The 20,533-nt window shown below is 37.1% G+C and overlaps 1 protein-coding gene across 4 annotated transcripts in view; it reads right to left on the bottom strand.

Moving 5' to 3' along the window:
- Nucleotides 1-20,533, bottom strand: part of ATP2B1 (ATPase plasma membrane Ca2+ transporting 1) — a 63,315-nt gene that overhangs the window by 6,661 nt on the left and 36,121 nt on the right. For 2 of the 4 annotated variants that reach the window (XM_032188407.1, XM_032188415.1), the window contains exons 7-20: nucleotides 19,947-19,985; nucleotides 19,411-19,572; nucleotides 16,908-17,122; nucleotides 15,492-15,734; nucleotides 13,305-13,546; nucleotides 10,293-10,530; nucleotides 9,212-9,391; nucleotides 9,044-9,131; nucleotides 8,691-8,797; nucleotides 5,669-5,860; nucleotides 5,258-5,471; nucleotides 4,898-5,109; nucleotides 3,129-3,236; nucleotides 860-1,042 (exon numbers count right to left, since the gene is read on the bottom strand). In XM_032188407.1, the coding sequence (XP_032044298.1) occupies nucleotides 860-1,042; nucleotides 3,129-3,236; nucleotides 4,898-5,109; nucleotides 5,258-5,471; nucleotides 5,669-5,860; nucleotides 8,691-8,797; nucleotides 9,044-9,131; nucleotides 9,212-9,391; nucleotides 10,293-10,530; nucleotides 13,305-13,546; nucleotides 15,492-15,734; nucleotides 16,908-17,122; nucleotides 19,411-19,572; nucleotides 19,947-19,985 (2,423 nt within the window). Of the gene's footprint in view, nucleotides 1-378; nucleotides 533-859; nucleotides 1,043-3,128; nucleotides 3,237-4,897; nucleotides 5,110-5,257; nucleotides 5,472-5,668; nucleotides 5,861-8,690; nucleotides 8,798-9,043; nucleotides 9,132-9,211; nucleotides 9,392-10,292; nucleotides 10,531-13,304; nucleotides 13,547-15,491; nucleotides 15,735-16,907; nucleotides 17,123-19,410; nucleotides 19,573-19,946; nucleotides 19,986-20,533 lie in introns of all 4 variants that reach the window. The other 2 variants (XM_032188424.1, XM_032188431.1) reach the window with 2 other exon arrangements.

Below are 20,533 nucleotides of genomic sequence, written 5' to 3'. Positions count from 1 at the left end.
GAATGAAGACAACTACTTAGTAGACCTAGTTCTACAATTATACACTTAATTCATTTATTCAGCATAAGTCACCCTAAGAGGCATATACTCGAAAATTTACAACAGTTTTCCTGTTTTTATCTTAAATAACCCTCTGTACACAAATGGATGAAGGCACAGGATGTGCAGGCTCACAGCTTTAACGTGAAACTCTTTTGTTGCAATTGTTCCACCTGTTCTCAGCCCTCTAAGAAAAAAAAAGTCTTGAGGACTCCACTTTGTGGAAAAGCTCTATGAAAAGCCTGAACGATGATTTTAAATACTAAGGAGAAAATGAGAAACGTTAGGTATGTGAATCAGGAAATGTTAATTTCATGCACTTTAGGAACACACACTCACACCCCACAGTAGTAGAAGCAGTAGTAGAGGAAAACACTACATGTGTAGGGGTAGAAATATTTGTTACATCATGGTGCTGGCTGGCGATGGAGGGTTGCCGCCTTAGAGCCCCCTGAATGGTACTTCCACTCTGGAAAGCATTCACTACATCCATCTGCAAGGAATCAGAGATTGTGACAGCTTGCTCAGAGAAAGAGAGAGAGAGAGAGAGAGAGAGAGAGAGAGAGAGAGGACTATCCCATCTATAATACACAAGAAGTAAAGAAAAAAGGCACTTTTCTTTTTAATACAGCAGAAACACAGGTAAGAGTTGCATTTAGAGCTGAAGGAAACAGAGAACCCTGAGGGATTATACATTCATCCATATCCCCTCTGAGAGTCTCAGCCACACCATTTAGAATTGCCACTCAAAAGACTGAGGATGGAGAGGAGTGATTTCCCTCATAACACCCACTGTGTCCTACCTTCTCCAAGACCATACCTGAGTTTGTATCCTGTTTAGGCCCCTAAACCACAAGATCTGACCACGACGTAATTCTCTCTCAGCATGATCAATCTCCTCCACATCTTCTGCTAGCTCTTCCTCAGGAATCTCTTCCTTTTGTGTTCCATGACCAGCTTCCTTAAGGAATTTCAGGCGGCTGGTTGGAATTGTTGAAATCAACTAACAGTGAATGAAAATCATGAAACAGGATTATTATTTTAAGGGGAAAAAAAGAATAAACATACTAACAGATGCAAGCCTTAACATAAAATCCTGCATACAATTATCAAAGTTGGAAAAAAGATAAAGATATACACGGGTTAAGTGCATCAACGTAGAGCCATCACTCCATCTGAATAGTTGCAAAGCTGTGTGTTTCCATAGCACCTCAACTGAGATGTGAAATTAAACTTGGACTACAAACCTCGAAGACTTCATCCTTAGTAGGGACAAAGATTCCACTTTATAATTACTTGACCATGCCATGAAGGAACAGTATCAAACCTAAGAAAAGCCCTTAATTCTGTAGACTGTACTAGTATCTAGAGCAGGTTAGATGTTAGGAAGAACTTCTTCACTGAAAGGGTTGTGAGGCACTGGAACAGGCTGCCCAGGGAAGTGGTGGAGTCACCATCCCTGGAAGTCTTCAAAAGACGTTTAGATGTAGAGCTTAGGGAAATGGTTTAGTGGGGACTGTTAGCGTTAGGTCAGAGGTTGGACTCGATGATCTTGAGGTCTCTTCCAACCTAGAAAATTCTGTGATTCTGTGATAAGCATGACGTGTTGCCTCATATGAGAAGAACTACATTTACTTAGGAGTAGCTACATCTTTTTCAGAAATACAGAAGAGGCATGCATTCCTCTGACACCAGGAAAACACCACTTGCAAGTCATATTGAGTGATATCTCAAAATCCTTATACCAAATGATTAAATTGCTATCTGTTTTTATTAAATTGCTACTTAATTTAAACTAATTCATCTAGCTTAAGATAAATAAAAGCTATGTACATTCCAGCTTTCCTTTTCATCCCCACTTTCTTCAGAGTTATTCTGTTGAACTATGGACTATGTATTTTGATACATCCAATCTAGTAAATCCACATCAGTTCCAAGCCTGTTTTCCTTGAGCATTATAAACCTAGAAGACTATTTCAGCAGCTGCAGAAGAAAGACTGCTCCAAAAGCAAAATAAACTGCCCTTCATACTGATGTGGCTACTATGAATGCTCCCAGCTTACACTTCAGTTTCTACTGTTCTCAGAAAGGCGAAAGTCTTTTGCTTTAATGAAGTGCTACAGCAGCATGAACTGTAGGCCCTGCAAGATAATTTGGATCAAAGGTATTTCAAGCCATCTCAATTCTCTCTTCTAGGCTACATGTAAACATCAGAGTGACTATTTGATTTTAACTTTTTTTTTTTTTTTTTTTAAAAAAAGTACATTTTCCAAGAGCCTTCTTTATAGTCTTATAGCCACTTTTAAAATATGCATTTCTGCATGTATTCACAAGTAAAATTAATCCTGCCACTTTCATATAAAAATTGAAGTGTTCTTTACAAAATGGAATGGAAGAAACTGTACTGAAGAACTCTTCAAGCGGTATAAAAAAAACTTAGACAACTATGTCATTAAATAATGACAAACTATGTAGCTCTGAAGTTTCGTGTAAATAAGCTTGCTGCTTACAATTATTGTGCATACAATAGTATTGAAATACAAAAAAAAAAAAAGATGCAGTAGCTTAGTTATGCTTCATAACTGTGCAACTGGAGAAGATTAAAGAGAAAACTGTTTTGAGTTTTGCTGTGTTTTGCTATTCCAGAAAGTCCTAAAATACCAAAATACTAGCAAGTATTGCTACAGTCCTGATTCGTCAAGAAAACTATTCAACACCAAGTTAAATATATAGAAACATTAGCATTGCATCTGAATCGTTACAGAAGTTCTTCTAGTACTTATCTGGCTGAAGACAATTTCTTGTTTAAGTAGTTACTACAGGTACTCCTAGTTAAAAGTTGCTGAGCATAAACTGGACATAGCATCTAGTTAGGAATTATAACTACTCAGCCTAGTCAGAGTAAGGAATAACCAACTATGGACTTGCTAGCTATTGACCTAGACTATTTTATGCAGTATTTACTGTTAATCTCCACAAATTCATGTAGGCCCATTGAAAGATATGAGTACTTAAGATAAAATACTTTACATGAAAAACACAAACACACACAAGGAAATAGATGACATTTTGAAAAAAAGCTAGTTTACCTGGCCCCAAAGTAGTGTTCCCATGCCCAGGAAAACAGACCACAGCCACTGTTCAATTGAGAGTTCTGAGCAACTAAAAGGCTTTCCACCAAACTGCACAATAATTATCTGTGAAAAGCAGTATTATTGAACATACATCAGTGATCTGTTATTAGAAAATTCCATAGTAAAAGATTGTTATAGAAAACGTTACTTTAGCACATAGGATTTACCATCCCATTAAGAAAGTATTTCTTCTGTCTCAGCTGTTGGAACTGTTTCCAAACATGAGCAATCTTCTCTTGCTTTTCAGTTTTTCCAATAACTATTTAGTTATTCTTCAAATGGTACACTCAAGAAAACCCTGTTGGTTACTTCTTCGTGCTTAGTCTTCCCTCTTCATATGACATTTACAGCATATATTTGATGCTACAAATTTACAGTGTTTATTTATCATACTAACAACCATCTGAAAGTTGAATGAACTGATCTAAATGATTAACACAAATCTTAGATCTGCAAGACGTGAACATTTCAGAAGTCATTCAGACTATTACTATGTATCTCAGTGTTAAATGTCAGTTTAGATGTTGCATTATGATGACTTATGTAGTAAAACCCTGGGGGAAGAGTGGTCAAGACCTCAAAAAAAGAAGAGTTAAATGAGCTCCTTCTGACTAACTTATTACAACAATCTGTGCAGGCCCTAATAAGCAAGGTATCCCCACTGCATAGGAATAATATGCATGGAACTCTGCCCTGGAGAATAAACATTCAAGTAGCAGGGCAAACATCAAAAGGAAACAGTACTGACCACTAAGTAAGACTCCTGACAACTGGAAGGTCCAAGAGTAATTTATTTTATTAACATGGAATAAAACACTAAGACAACTCAAGAGTTGCTTATTTGGGAAGGCATCTGTCCATTAGGTTTATGAAAGGAACACAGTTGTAGGCAGGAGTAATTTCTACATATTTGGATTTGTTGGAAAATAATAGTCTGCTGCATTTGCCAGCCTAAAAAAAAAATGTAACTTCTGGGAAACTGCCACCTGAAGAAGTCTAAAACTGGGAAAGTACGTGAATCAATTTTACATGAAGTAGAGGTGCATACACTTGCACTGCTTGAACTGCTATGTATTTGGTCAATCTTTTGAAATTCAAAGGCTAAGAAGTAGTTTAAGTTGTGTGATGTATCTTAAGTCTAAAATAATGTAAGTCAAAATGATATTTTGTTAATCATTAAAATGTAATATTGTTTTGTTGGTTATTTCACTACATTCACTGGTACGAATGAATTAAAGGTTAATGCTAATGAGGTGAAACTATCTTGTGTAAACTATTTCTTTAAAATAAACTTTGTGTTTCTCAGTGTGTTGACCTGATCAATTTCAGATAATAATTCATCTTGTTAGTAAAGAGAGATTTAACTAACCAGCTCTAACAAATCTGCCTAGATGCGCCAACTAAAGGTCACTAGTCATCACTGTAAATAAGACCTAATGCAATATTACCTGTACAGACAATAGATTTCTATTGAGAAAGACACAGCTTCTTCACATTTTAAGAGACTAAAACACCAAGATCAAATTGAATGACTAGAAAATGCAAATACTAAATACAAGTAATTTTGACTTCAATTTTGACAATTTCAAATAGGTCTTACCTGAAGACCCTGTCAAGCAGGATTTCCAAGTGTTTTACAGCGTGTTTGACTGGTGATTTTTCACATTGTAGAAATGAAATGCCTAGGTGGCTAGCATTTCCAAGGTAAGCAAGAAGTTACTTACCTGCACAACAAATGTCCCCAAAACAATAGCACAGAAGATAGCATTGTTAAAGATCCCTTCAAAAACATTTCTTTCGCCATGAATTTTTCGGGCATTAATTTCATTAAACAGCTGCATCATCACAAATGTATTAAATACAATAGTATAATGTTCTGAAGGAGGGGCATGCAGAGGTGCATTTCTTCCACTATCGATATCAAAAATTCTCTCACCTGTGTATAAAAGACATTTATCAGCAGCTTAAGTTGGTGACTTTACACACACACACAGACAGAACATTCAATAGAATAAAAAAACTAGGTTTAAAGACTTCGTCAACATAGACTTACAGAGTTATGATAAAGTTCTAAGTATCCTTACCAGCAAACAGGAGTGTAAAGACCACTACGAGTTGATAGAATGCGTGACCCAAGATATTCTTCATCATTGTGCGGGAAATCAGAGGTTTGTTTCTACCATAAGGCTTTCGCAGCAGAAGAGCTTCAGTTGGTGGCTCTGTTGCCAGGGCAAGAGAAGCTAGTGTGTCCATTATGAGATTTACCCACAGCATCTGCACAGCTTTAAGTGGAGAATCCTATAAAGATAGATATGTAAACCCTCCAGTTTAAGTGAACAAACTGCAGCTATTAAAAGGTATTTATTGTAAGACATTGACTCAAATGAATTCAAACTCAGTTGTATAATAGTCCAAAGAATGTAATGCTCTTTAAAACATGGCAGTTGTGACATTTGCAACATTTTTAGTTGAAACTACCCATCACCAGTACATACCTGTGTTATGCATGCTCCTGTAAAAGCAACAATTACTGCTACTACATTGACTGTAAGCTGGAACTGAAGAAATTTGGAAATGCTGTCATACACGTTTCGTCCCCACATAACTGCTTTAACAATACTTGTGAAGTTGTCATCCGTAAGGATAATATCAGAAGCTTCTTTAGCTACATCTGTTCCAGCAATTCCCTGGTAGAAAAAGAGAAACATTATGAAATATAACAGGATGCACTGTTGTATACAGTAGAAGCAATTATATCTTTGGTCAGCATTTTAGCATTCACTTTGATGCACCATGTCTTTTGGATTACTTTAATGTAAGCAACCCAAAGCTCTACTGAAGCAAGATTTGCTTCTAAGTTCTACTGCAGAATGAAAAATTATAAAGTCATTTAAAGTATACACACCTTAGTAATAAACAAATCTCAAGCTGACAATAAAAAGACACTGTGCAAGTTCCCCATGTTCAAGTTAAAGACCACCAGATGGTGCAGCACTACAGGTTAGTCCATCTCCCAAGTTTGCTATATGGATTCCAACCAATAGGGCAATACATGTGTACGTGGTGGAGCAATACACATTGCCAAAATCCTTTTGCAGAAACATATTGATGTTGAACAGCAAGACGTGTTATCATCACATGTAACATTGCAGTGCAAGGACATTGTTAGGTTTTGAGCAACTGGAATTTGCTGAGACTATTTAAAAAGTTTAGGTTGTGTATTATACGTAACACTTACTTCAAGGGTGGCTTTTTGAAACACCATAGACAGTAACTCAACAAGAAATTGAATGATCATTATTTTGCTAAGTTACCTGTAAAACTATGTGTACAATTTAAAAGATACCTTCAAATAGTATGTAGTAGGTATTTTAAGTGATCTTTAGATAATCAGTTAGAGATGATGTGTTGGCATATGGGTTTTTTTCTGGTGGCATTTTGTTTTTCTTATAAAAAGAAAAGAGATGAACATAGATAGCATCCCCAACAACACCAACTACAGCAGCGGTCTACAACAGCAGAAATAGCAGAAAACACATTTATCCTAACAAGACTGTTACAGTATAGAGAACATTTCATGCATAAATTTGTAATGTATGCTTTTGAAAATACTCTGAAAACGGCATGGAAGCCTTTCCTTCTCTTGATAGTAATCTATTGGGAAAAAATCTAATTCAGTTCATCTGTATGTTGTAGTAAAAGTGTGGTCTTCAGGTATCCGTCCCATCCCACCACCACACCACCAACCACCCCCCCAGTTCAAAAGGTTAATGATGAGCCTTTAAAGACTAGCATGACCGACTAGCACCAGATTGTACTTTGTCAGCTTAAGGCTGAAGAGGAATCTTGAGGCAAGAAGAAGCTTGAAGTATTCGTCTTAAAGTGCTTTGAAGTAGTTAGAAGAGAGCTGAAGCCTACAATATTTAAGGTATGAGCCTGTCTAGTATCAGCACTTAAAGGGTTTTTAATTGATAGGCTAAATCTACTCTAATTGATAGGCAAGCAAGTATTCTAAGGCTCTCTATATAATGGCAGATCAATTTTCATAAATGTTAATCCAGATTTATAAAGCAGAATAAGGAATTTTAAGTCAAATTCAATGCTGAAAGTCACTTGGAACTTGACTTTTTACTCAGGTAGATAATGACAGGACAAGGGAGAATGGTTTTAAACTAAAAGGGGAGATTTGGTTTAGATGTGAAGAGGCTATTATTTTTTTTTATTTTTTACCACTGAGGGTGGTGAGGCACTGGCACAGGATGACTAGAGAAGTTGTGGATGCCCCACCCCTGGAAGTGCTCAAGGTTGGGCTGGATGGGGCTTTGGGCAGCCTGGTCTGGTGTGAGGTGTCCTTGCCGCTGTCGGGAGGCTGGGGAGTGGAATTAGATGGTCTTTAAGGTCCCTTCCAACCCAAGCTGTTCTGTGACTTTCTGATTCCATTCTATGGTTGACAGTGATAAGGTTTTTCAGGGACTACCTTTATAGCTGTAGTTTATCAAATATTTAATACCATGTAGACAATTGCATCAGCAAGAACAAATACATAAGCCACAACAAGTCAAAAAACAAACAAACAACTAATCAAACTAAAACACTACAACCCCTGCCTCTGGGAGACACATTCAAGTATTAACATTTTTGTGTCTTCTTAAAGATCATTTATTATCTGATAGAGAACTGATGTGTTGTCTCCTAACTCCTTCAGGTCATCCCAGGAAGAGCAAAATGACAATGCAATTTCCTTAGCCACCATAGACTGCTTAGGACTCTGTAACAAGTGTTTAACACAAGGTAAATATAGGCTAAGACATTCTGCTTAATTTTCATGAGCTCTGTTTAAGACTTGGTTTGGCTCCCATATCAAAGAGTGTTTGAGAATTTAAATTGAGAAAGCAGGGTAGACTGAGGAGCCATTCAGACAAATGCAGATTTGTCTGAATCTAGGCTACCACAAAATGCTGGTATTTCAGTTGTACTAGAGATATCATAGTACAGCCTCCAAAGTAATTTTAAACATCAGCTAGGACTCTCTTTCATCCTAATTTCCCTGTTCTTCTGCATCACTTTATGGAAAACATACGAATAAGCTCATTTCATATCATGTATAAGCTTTACTGAACATCAACACAGTATGCTACTTACCAGCTAAAGTCATTCCGCCATATGCTGAACAGAACTGATTGCAGGAATCTTCAGTATCAGTAATTTTAGTGCTACATTTTGCAACAAGTCTTTGCTTTAAAAAAGGTTTTTATTTACAAATGACTGGGGTTTTGCAGCGTATGCTTTATTCAATGGCAAATGCCACAAAGACATTTTTAATCAAATAAAAAGATGGTTAAGTTGGAAGAGTGAGAAACAAGAAAAACTAATCAGTATTAAACATGAGAAGTCACCCTTAACTTAGTTGCATATTAGCTCAGGAAATAAGCCAGGTTATTCAATCTTCTTCCAAGTGATTAGATAAACTGCTTTATCAAAATAGTACTCAAAATACTGAAGGAAAAGAAGTCATACCATGGCAAATCCAACATCCGCCTTTTTCAGAGCTGGACCATCATTGGTACCATCACCAGTTACTGCTACAACTTGCCTCTGATCAAAGACAGTGCTGTCAATTATACCTAAAATAAAATGACATTTCAGTGTTAATAGTTCAAAACAGACAACAAAAAATTGAAGCTGAAAGAGAAAACCATTACCTTCCTCAGAGTCAAAAACACTAGGACTGTCTGTGATTGTGTTGGTTACCCCACTCCCCCTCGCTTAGTAAATAGATCAGCTGGCAGTCATTGGCATTTCCCACTATTCCTATATTATTCTTTCTATAAACAGAACTTTCCTTAGAAGCTCAAATGGTTTTTATTTACCTTTTACTAGAGTGTGTTTGTCAGTAGGAGATGATCTTGCAAGAACACGAAGCTTTGGCCAGATTTTATCTATTCGCTCTTGCTCTATCTACAAAAAGATAGATATTTTGCAGTTATGTGCCTTAACAAAAGAGCTGCTGATTTAACTTAAGTAGTCAGTGTACTTACCTCTCCTTTTTCATTGCGTATTCTCCTGTTAAAGTCTTTGCCCTCCAAACACAGGAAGTCTTCACCAGGATTCAGAATACCACATTTTAATGCAATAGCACGAGCAGTGTTAATGTTATCACCAGTGACCATACGCACAGTTATGCCTGCACGCTGACATTTTTTTATTGCATCTGGTACCTATATGCAAAAAAATGACAGTTAGACTATACAGTTGCTAAAAAAAATATAGATACGTGAATGAATTGTCTTTAGCTCAAACAAGGATAATTCTTATTTTAAAATCAATACTGTTGTTATGGAACATTTGAAAAAGTTTAGTCACCTTAATTCTTTTCCTGAAAAACATATAAATGGCTATTCTGGCAAAGGGTGGTTCTTTTTTGTTTTGTTGCCTTTCCCCCACCCTGCCTCCCCGTTTATTTACCCTCTTCATTTTTCAACTATTGCAGTCTTCAAAAAATATCACACACAAACCCCATAATACACTACAGGGTGTAGTAGTAGCTAAAAGGTACCAAATACTGGCTTTACATTTATGATTATGTAATATAAAATACAATTCACACAATACTCATCAGCCCGTAACTTCTCACGTTAAGTGACAGTAATGTGGATCAAAAAGGAGTCCCATTTACATGCAGCATTATAGGATTCACTGTTGAGAATTACTGCCATCCATGGACCTCAACAACAAGCAGAACTCCTTCGCTCACTTCGTAGATCACAAACCCTCCTTCCCATGAGAAGCTGGCAGCAAACGCAATGGCTAAATATGATCCTAACCCATATTCCTAATATTCCTAGTGGTTAAAAAACCACTAGCTCTTCCATCTACCGACACACACTGCTTAGTAAGCGCCTTAAGTCATTAGTTTGTACAGAGCTTCAGTAACACAGCATAAGTGACGTTAAGAAGTTTTAATCTGCTTTTGTAGCTCCATTAACTTTTCCCCCCAAGAAATTAGATTTTCATCTATTAACTATTCTTAAGACAAACAATAGTAATTCAGTTTCTTGTACTCTTTGCATGAATCAGGATATGCTTTAATAGTCACTGCAGTTCACTCAGTGATCCTACCTCAGGTCTCACCGGATCTTCAATCCCAACAACAGCAATGCACGTCAGACCAGTAACAATGTCGTTTTCATTGTCCCATTCCGGCTCTGGTTCCCCAGCTGGGAAGTCTCTGAATGCCAGACAAATGGTTCTGAGACCTTCAGAAGCCATTGGCTCAATTACAGTTTTTACGATATCATCTCGGTCCCTAGGTCTGAATACCTTTGGTTCTCCATTAGCACTCAGTATTTTGAAGCACCTGAAAAGGAAAGTTTAAGTAGTTATCAGATGTTTACCAAAGTTCAGCCTGTTGTGGAAAATGGCTTGTTAGCCAGCTCCAGTAAGTTTCCACAAGTTTTGTTTTCACTAGACTCTCTCACACACAAGAAAAAAAATACACAATAGCAGCAACTCTAAGGTAATTGTCTCCATATGCACTTAATCTCTTCCTAATTGTAAAACATACCATCTGCAGAATGTTAACTGAGATGGCTGTCTGTCCTCGGATGAAAATAATGCCCCCTGAATTGAGGAAACAGACACTAGTTGCTTCCTAGAAGTAACCGTTTCTCTACTGTACATCAATGCAGTGCTTACATTGTTGGAGTCAGTTCATCTAGTTTCACATTGTCCCAACAAATTGTCCCACCTTGCTAGCAGCTGCAATCATCGCAGAAGTACAATAAACTTCCAGAAGATGCACATGGTGCTTCAACAGCTTTAAGCACTAAGCTTACAGCACTAAAACCCAACTCTGATGGTATGATGAACCAATCCTATCATTGGGTGTAAACTTTACTAGTCTAAAAAAATAAATAAATCAAAATGTACATTTAAAATTCAGGCTATTTGGCAAAGAGTTTTTAATGTGGAGCATTAAATTAAAAACAAATGCTTAAAACTGACTGAAAAGTTTAAGAGGCTAGATTCGAAATAACATATTCAAGCATTTTAACTCACGCTTTTAGTTTATTTCTTCATGCCATAGATGCCACTGCTTTCATAGAGAGCATATATTGATGCCACGAATATAACAGTAACAAGTGCATTTAACAATAAATGTAATTTTGTTCATCTGTATCCTTACTAAAGTTTTGCCATAATTCAATGCCATAAGCACTTGTTTCACCAATCAGTACTGATGTGGCACTGAAAAAAGTAAGAATTTGACACTTTAAAAACATCTGGTAGATCTGACAGACAACTAGTGTTACATACAAATATTTTAGTCCAGTGGTTTAGGAAATTCTCAGGTGCAATACATACAAAGTTTCCACTGCAGCCAGGAAACAAAGATGAAGCAGTTCCTTTACACTTCTTGCTATTTATCAAAACTGAAATTTGAAGTCTGTCCTTCATTTTGGTTATCTGTTCTAATGTCAGCAACCACTAAGTATACCTTGCATTAACTCTAATCATAGGGCTTGTAATGATTTCAAAGCATTCCAAGATGGAAATGCATGGAAACCAGTAAGTTTTATGTAAAGGTTTAATTGAAACTCACTTCAAAGTATTTACTCGAGACATGATTGTAAGGCAAGAGGAAAAAACTGTTCTGCTTTAAATTTTTTGCAGCATTTCTTCTACCCTTACTAGCGATTTCTTTGTATCTTTTAATACATATTATATATATATCCCTATTTAAACTTTCTGTAAATAGTCATACATGTGATAGTAAAGAATGAACAGCACAGCTGACAAACCATGTTACCAGCTCTGTGATTAACTTCTTGCACAGCATAGGCAGAAGGTAAAGAAAATGGCTTAGAGTGCTAAGACTTTCTTAGACAGTGCTGCTCAAATAGCTTTGGGATTACAGTATACCAATAGTATCTAAATCAGTCTACGTTTTCTTGTTCTTTCCTAGGTACCATTATTATTTATATCTCAATTGTGAACCTAAATGGACCACAGGAATCGGACTGAATGAGTTCTAGCATCTACAGTTTGGTTACTCAACAAGGTAGAAGTAAGGCAAAAACAGGCAGTTACTCACTGATGAAGACTGGTTTAAAATTTAGCTATATAGTAATTCACATCTAAATCTATATTCTGTATCAAAAGGAACTGAAGTCCCTGAAAGACTGACTTTTTGTTGTCAGTACTAAATTGATGAAGAAGGAAAAAATTCATCTTTTCTCTTTAGTGTATTAGTACATCCCTAAGCAGTGATTTTGGGGGCTGGCAGCAAGCAAAAAATTAAGCTGAACTAAAGAACGCAATCTTACGTGCTATGCTCACACAAATAGTATGAAGTTAAGACTGAAAACAGACCGGCTACAACTGCTGTTTCTAGACTACAGGATGCATGCATGCCTTCTCTCCTCACCTGGTTAGGAGTTAGGAGTTACCACAGCCTTTTCACACTTTAAGGTTTGTCCCAATGGTGATACATTGCTCACTAATAGTCTAATCGCTAGAACAAAAAGCCTCTACAGATGCATAAGGAAACAACTTGCTTTGTCAGATTAGGAAAAAAAAAAAAAAACTCTTGGTAAAGTTCAATCTTCTGTTAAAGTAATCAACTTTGGCACAAATTTACACACTCTTCTCAATCTCAAAGTGACCTTAAAGTGATCACTTTTGCAAAGTCACAAATCCTACCCAGATTTTAAGTGGATCAGCTGTCAGGACTTTCCTGGAACATGGGTGAGTATTTTTACCAACTTAAAACTAAAATGGTTTAGTAACTAGAGAATAGTGCTAATCAAACACTTTCCTTTATCTGTGCAGATTTTACATGTTAAAATTAAAAATGACCAGCTGTACTTCTGCTTTACATTTTTTAGTGGGCTAGAATTAAAGTAACCCAAATGCTACCAGCCCACCTCACTGTATAAAGTCAAATAACTGAGAGAGAGAAGCCAGGGAGCTATCCCAGGGGTACAGGACTGTTGCATTTGTTCACGAACAGAGCTACAGAAATGATTTGCAGTCTATGGCATAATGTTGTTTAGCAGTTTACAGACTCTTAGCCTATCACAACATTTAGCCAAATTAGAAGTGCCAAAGTACAATAGTAGTTGTTCTTACTTTTTAAGAACTATCTCAGAGGCACCTTTACTGAATATCCGGAAACTGCCATCAGAGTTTTTTAACACAGTACTCATAGATTTTCTAACAGAGTTGAAGGTGTACACTTTGTGCAACTTCTCTTCTGGTATCTCATTTCTTACATCCTGATAATCACGTTTTAAATCCAAGAGCAATCCCAGCAAGGCACATTCAGTTTTATTTCCAACATGACGTGGTAGGCCGCCTTCTTTCTCAGGAGGCTGCAAGAAGAACAAGAACCTTCACTGATGAGGAGGTTAACTTATGAACCACTGGAGTACAGCATTTAGAAAACAAGGAAGGTTAAGTCCAAGATTAGCTCTGGGATGCAGAGGTTTCATTCTTGCAACAATTAATCTATAAATTCGTAAGTCACAAGATCATACTGCTGACCTTTATAAGTGACTTCTGCAATCTATTTCTTAGGCTCAAAAATCACCATGAAGTTTGTATCAAATCCAGAGATGACCTTTCTTTTTAGAGTTTCCCATTGCTTGAAATATCTGCCTGGATCACTTGTGTGTAGTAGATCCCTGAATAATTGTTTTGCAAAATAAACACATAGATAAGTTTAAGGAAACTGATTAAAACATACTAAATGCCACTATTTCTGCTAAATTAAAGTGTCCTCTCTTGTAACAGCTCTTACTCAATGTCTTAGAATAAAATCAAATCACCTGTTAGCCTTCTATTGGAGAAACTAAGTCTTTAAGCTTCTTAAATCTCACTACAAGTTCCATTTTCCAGGCCATGGCCTATTTAACTTGTTTCTGAACTCTTTTCAGCATCCAGCCCTTTTATACCAGAACAAGTTTTTATCTCAGTAATGTGGGATACGCACAGACTAGTGCTACAAGGAGTATTTTTCTGAAGATATTTCTGAGCTTATAGAGCTATAACATTGCATTGTAGTTTGTAGCGAAAAAGGCTGAAGTACTTAGCCTGACAGGCCTCAAATAACTATATCACGACTACATTAATCATAAGGCAGTGATCCATTTTCATTGTTCAGATCTGCAAGATCTTGTATTTTGACAGTACTAAAAACTCATGCTCCTAAATTGTTCAGTTTAACATGCTCCCCAGAACAAGAACGATGAGCATACTTGGGGCAAGTCCAGCAATAGGCCACAAATACGAATGGACTGCAATACCCGACTAAGGGACTGGGTGAGCTTACAAACAGCTACTTTTCTTCCTATAAAAGGTTCTTTAAGAATGAGACTGTGAAACTTTCCACATGCTACAACTGATTAGTATTTCAGCCTCATTTCAGAGAAGTAGGTGCTTGTTATATTGATGTATCCCCTTGCGTACTGCTAGCAAGAAAAATTCTTGTGGAGTTACCATCTTTATAGGCTGAAAAGTGACTTTTGTCACATGGTTTTACTTCTGTTCAAGTATAAAGCATTCCTAGTGGAGAATTCTCCACTAAGTCTTGAAGTGTAATTATTTAAAAAAAAAAAAAATAAAACCTACTTAGTATTTTTATTGCCTTGAAACAAACTAAATTATGTAACATGTTGGAATGACTTCAGCATGGAAGCTGAAGTGTTTTCTGGTGTTGCAGAAAATATGATGCACACAAGGGAGATTTGAGTATTGTCTATGTATCAGAGGAATTTGTGAAGAGACAGTAACAGTATTATTTGAGTCCCTGTAATGCATAACAGTCCATTATTCTGTTTATTCCAAAATATTTTGGACATCTCAAGCTATGAGGAAAGGTGTTACAATTCCAAAGCCTACAAATTTGCATTAATAGTATCTGAAAAAAATCCATTAACTGCATCATCCGTACTTGCATTTTTGCGTTACTTTCTACATAAGCTTATGCTACCCTTACATGTCTGCTTTGAAGTAGCTCCCAAATCAAACTATTTGTTCTCCAAATATGGTAAACTGCCCTCCTTATAAAAACAAATTTAGACACACTTATGAACTTACAAGGAAATTAGTTTCCTGAGATTGTATCTTTGAATCATCAGCAGAAAACCATTTTTGAAGTTCAGCCTCAAATGAACTGTTGAGCTATTCACCCTGCGTACAATACACTTTACACAGCTTTCTGCCACAAACATTTAATTACTGACTATCATGTGGGCATCACTTTTCATGTTTTGAGGAAGATGTTTAGTTATTTAGTCAGAAAAAAAATCTACTTACCAGTATTTTGGAAGTATAAGCACAATTAACAGAAATCCCTGTGACAAGGTAACCCATAATCTTCTCTGGAATAGCTTCTGGTTCTGGAATTTTTTTGTAATGTTTTTCATTGATGTAGGCTTGGACCACTGTCATCCTGTTCATGGTCAATGTTCCTGTTTTATCTGAGCAAATAGCTGTTGCATTACCCATTGTTTCACATGCATCCAGATGTCTCACCAAGTTATTATCCTTCATCATTTTCTACAGAAATAAAAGCAGTTCAGTTATCCTTAACTATCAGTTCATGTTTCAGAAATTTTCACTTACGGTGTCCAGACTCAGAGAGCAGTTGCAGAACACACTCAGCTTTATCCGGATGGCTGCTGTAAGGATTCCCCTCCATTTTGAACAAGGTTCCTAAACACAGGAACCATTCTTCCACATCTGCATGGCAGACTGACTGATACTAGTCACAGACTTACAAGGAAGTATTTTATGTTTATATTTAGAAATATATTAGAGGTACAGACTGAGCATTACCAATAGAATATTAAAATATATTTTCCAAGGGAGGCTCTGTTCACTGGCTCAAATCTGTTGTTTTTTGCTTATTAGAAGGAACATTTAAATTATGCCACAGACTTTTAATGTCATATGACATTTTCAAGGATGTTAGTGTCAAACTTCACATTACATACAAACTAAGAGCCTAATTTTTCAGCTAAGAGAGTGAGGACTACACAAGTTTCACAGGTATAGCATTGCTTAAATATCTTTACTTAACAGGTTTGGGGAGTGTTTTAACCTTTAAGGTGCAGAGTAATTTCAAGTAACACAATTACAAAGACACGAGTAATTAGTACTTTATGTTACTCAATTTTAGAACACATCCTACATAGTTATTGTCTCCACAATGAGATTTTCTGATCAATAACCAGGCCCAGCTTGCTGAAGCAGTAATAAATGTTAAAAAAAAAAAAAAAAAAAAAAAAAAAAAAAAAAAAAAAAAACAGGTAGCCATTTATTATACAGCTTATTTTCTACAATATTCACCCCTCAAGGAGACTCAATCGGGAAGCTTTTGCAGTTGTTGCTTAACATGCTGGTGAGGTATAAGTACAAGTTGACATAAGAATTTGTAAATAACAAACTAACTTATCCAACTCTAACATGCTAATGCTAGAATGTTAACAGCTAAAAGCACTTATCATTAGTTGGCAACAACAGGCCATCACTGCTCAGCATTCATGTTAGTACATTTGGAGGTTAAGAAAAATACTGCGAAAGACTTCTTACGCAGTTCAGTGAAGCAAGAAAAGCAAGTTTCTCCTCAGTCTGTTGGGTGTACCTGATGCAGCATATCTTAAGTGAGATTTCACAGCTGATGACTACACCCACCTATCTCTCAAATCTGCTCCCTATCTATCCACTTACCTTAACAGAATAAGCCAGCGATATAGTGACTGCAAGTGGAAGACCTTCTGGTACTGCCACCACCAGGACTGTAACTCCAATAATGAAGAACTTCACAAAGTACTGAATATAAATTGGTGTACATTCAGCAAGCCAAGGACGCTTCTGAACCCAGAAGGTATCAATTACGAAATACAACACAAGGATAATGACCGTGATTGCAGACATCAACAAACCTTTTTAAAAAGAGAACAAACAGTTTTTAGAATTTATTTTTTTAAAATATTTGACCATACAGATTCAGGCTAAGTGCAAATACTCCTGCCTTTGCAGAAGTTACAGTTCAGAGGTAGTTCTCAGAGAGATACCAACTTTCAGCGCAAGTATTTCCTCATGAATTTCACTTAAAAGCCTCTAAAATCTTGTTTTTCTTTTCACTTGATTGAAAAGCGTAGATCTAATTATGAACAGTAGAGACCCGTATGAAAAGTAAATTGACTAAGCAGCAAAATAATTGAAGGAGCTCAATAGGCCTTCCATGGCTATACTGATAACTTACTCAGCAGAGAGAGATGGTAACTGGGTAACTGTTCATACCTTACTTCCTGCTAAAGCTGGAATTAAATATAGCAGGCAAGCAGTGTTCAGTGAAATAGGAATAATTGGGAAGACAACTTCAAACTAATGCTAACAAGCTCTGTGGCACATTTAAGACACCCCAGCAAAATGGAGGAAAAAATGGACCTGGATGAAATAAAGCAACAGAAATCACAGAAGTGTCAGCTTTTTATATACAAATATGTCAGTGTGTGCACCACCCCTGAGAAACAGGACAGAAAATGCATGCATGAAGTTGATGAGCATTAAGGGTATGTGGGGAATTAGAATAGGTTAACGGCTACAAAAAAAGGAAGAGAGCTCTTTCAAAAACAAAGTAACGTCAAGAAGTTATTTGAGAAGAATAATGTATTACACTAAACATTATGGAAGTTTTATTCGGCTTTCAATGAAAAATTATCATTGCTATACAAACTATGAAGTGCTAAAGCTAAAAATTTTTAATTGTTCTTTGCTCCATAGCTATCTTATGACATAGATGCTTTAAATTGCTCTTTTGAGCTGTGGGCTGGACTACAGGACTTCCAGAAGTTGCTTTTAACTTAACTCTTTCAACAACTCAGCAACTCATAGAATGGGTTAGGTTGGAAGAGACCTTAAAGACCACCCCCACCAGACCAGGTTGGCAAGGGCCCCGTCCAGCCTGGCCTTGAACACCTCCAGGGATGGGGCATCCACAGCTTCTCTGGGCAGCCTGTGCCTCACCACCTTCTGAGTGAAAAATTTCCTCCTAACCTCAGATCTAAATCTCCCTCTTTTATTTTAAAACCCTTCCCCCTTGTCCTGTCATTATCTGACTGAGCAAAGAGTTGCTGTCAACTTTTTCTATAAGCCTCCTTTAAGTACTGAAAAGCTGCAATAAAGTCTCTTTGGAGCTCTTTCTTCTCCAAGCTGAACAGCCCCAGCTATCTAAGCCTTTCTTCATAGGAGAGTGCTCTATGCCCCTGATCATCTTTGTGACCCTTCTGCAGACCCATTCTAACACATCAACATCTTTCTGGTGTAGGGGGCCCCAGACCTGGACTCAGCACTCCCATGGGGGCCTCATGAGGGCAGAGTAGAGGGGGACAATCACCTCCCTTGACCTTCTGGCCACTCCTCTGGTGATACAGCCCAGGATGCAGTTGGCCTTCTGGGCTGCAAGCACGCACTGCTGGCTCATGTCAAGCTTTCCATCCACCAGAGCCCCCAAGTCCTTCTCTGCAGGGCTGCTCTCAGTGTGTTCTCCCAGTCTGTACTCATGCCTGGGATTGCCCCAACCCATGTGCAGCACCTTGCTCTTAGACATGTTGAACCTCATTAGGTTCACATGCACCAGAATAAATCCTGAAATTAAACTTCTACATACTAGACAACAAAGCCTAAAATTCACCCTGAGCTATTTTAGCTTATCTTTTATAAGCAACAGTTTATCAAATATTTGATGAACCAGCTGAAAGAAAAGTAACAGAAACTAAAGGATAGCAGCAAGTCAATAAAATTTTTATTACTTAGCAGTGAAGTATGTGCTAAGTGGAAATTCCTAAGCCTTTTGAAATACCAGCGATAGTCTAGTCATCTCTACCACATTTTCCACAGACTTATGTCAACTTGTTTTTCTCTATGTGCATCACTAAAAGCTATGTTTACCTAAAAACATCTCTTATAACAGTTGTCCAATGTTATGAAGTTGGAATTGTCTGTCCTATGAGCTTATACTTTAAAGCTTGAATATATTTAGATAAAGACAAAATTAAAAAGGTCACCAACATTATGCGGTCTCAGAAGCCATCAGTACACTTACATGCATTGGAGTTTTATACTTCAGCAGCTAACCTTGACTAGCTTATCTCCTCATGAACTATGCATGTTGCTACTTTATTCAGAAGTGTGACATCAGCAAAAAGAGGACAGTGGTAAGGCATACCTGCTTTGCCAATCTGAACAGCTAGCTTTGTAAGTTTGCCTTGGAGAACAGATTTTTCTTTCTTTGGCAAATTTGCTCTCTTCTTGTCTTTCTCATCTCCATCCACACCATCCTCGCTCTTCAGTGGTTGCATTTCCATGGCTGCACCATCCTGGGCTTTAGCTTGAAGTTAGAAGCAAATAAAATTTAGCCATTCTGGAGTCCCTGAAATCAATAGTACTTACAAAGCTTGATTACATATCAGGCCCAGCTGAACATAAGTATTGTGTAGTACCTCTTACCCAGAGACGCCATACTATCCTTGAATATTTAAACAAAGATATCTAGATACTAGAGAAGGAGACTTCAGTTATGTTTACTTAAGACTGCCAAGTTCATTTAAGCATTTGTTTTTGGAAGATTCACTTACGCTATGTTTAGCATTAATTACTTTGAATATCAGGACACAATAAGCATTTTCATAGTAAAGTATGTATTCATTGTATACACTCAGAAAATAAGGACTTAAGAGAAAGCACCATAGAAACTGCATTTACCTTTGTTACGGTTCTCAACAGCTCCATCTTGTTTTTTACCTGTCAAAGAGGGAAAGTTGTTTTAAATTGGCTGTGCAGAGTCCAACTCAGTGTTAAGGTTTATATAACAGATACAATAATATCTGTTGAGACAAGTGATTGCATTTCAGAAAGTGTAAAACAACCTGGGAGACAGAAGGCTGACATAACTTACCCTTAAAGTCTTAATTAACTCACAAAAGCAACTTAATCACTCTTTTGGACTTCACTTTTCCCATACAAGACTGCTGTAGTATTATCCTACCATAGTCAAATTTGCACAAATTACTGATATAGACATTTATAAACAAGTAAATAGAAACACAGCAGAAGGCCTTGCCTGGCCAGACAGCTGTCCTATGGGAGTGTATTTAGTTGAAGCAGGTAGTGAGGAACGATTTTTAAACCTTTTCTGAGAAAGAGATTTGTAACACTAAAGAGATTCTGGTGGCCTCAGCCTTGCTCTGTTCTTTCAGCACTGTCAACTGTACCTGACTACTGTAATGAACAGTAAGATCAGATTCCACTTCCGGAGTCAGTGCTTTTGCACAACATTGCAGAAGTTACTG

The sequence above is a fragment of the Aythya fuligula genome, chromosome 1, assembly GCF_009819795.1.
Source record: "Aythya fuligula isolate bAytFul2 chromosome 1, bAytFul2.pri, whole genome shotgun sequence".
In the NCBI taxonomy this organism is placed as follows: domain Eukaryota; kingdom Metazoa; phylum Chordata; class Aves; order Anseriformes; family Anatidae; genus Aythya; species Aythya fuligula.
The sequence above is the reverse complement of the archived record's forward strand: the minus strand, read 5'-3'. Positions and strand labels throughout refer to the sequence as shown.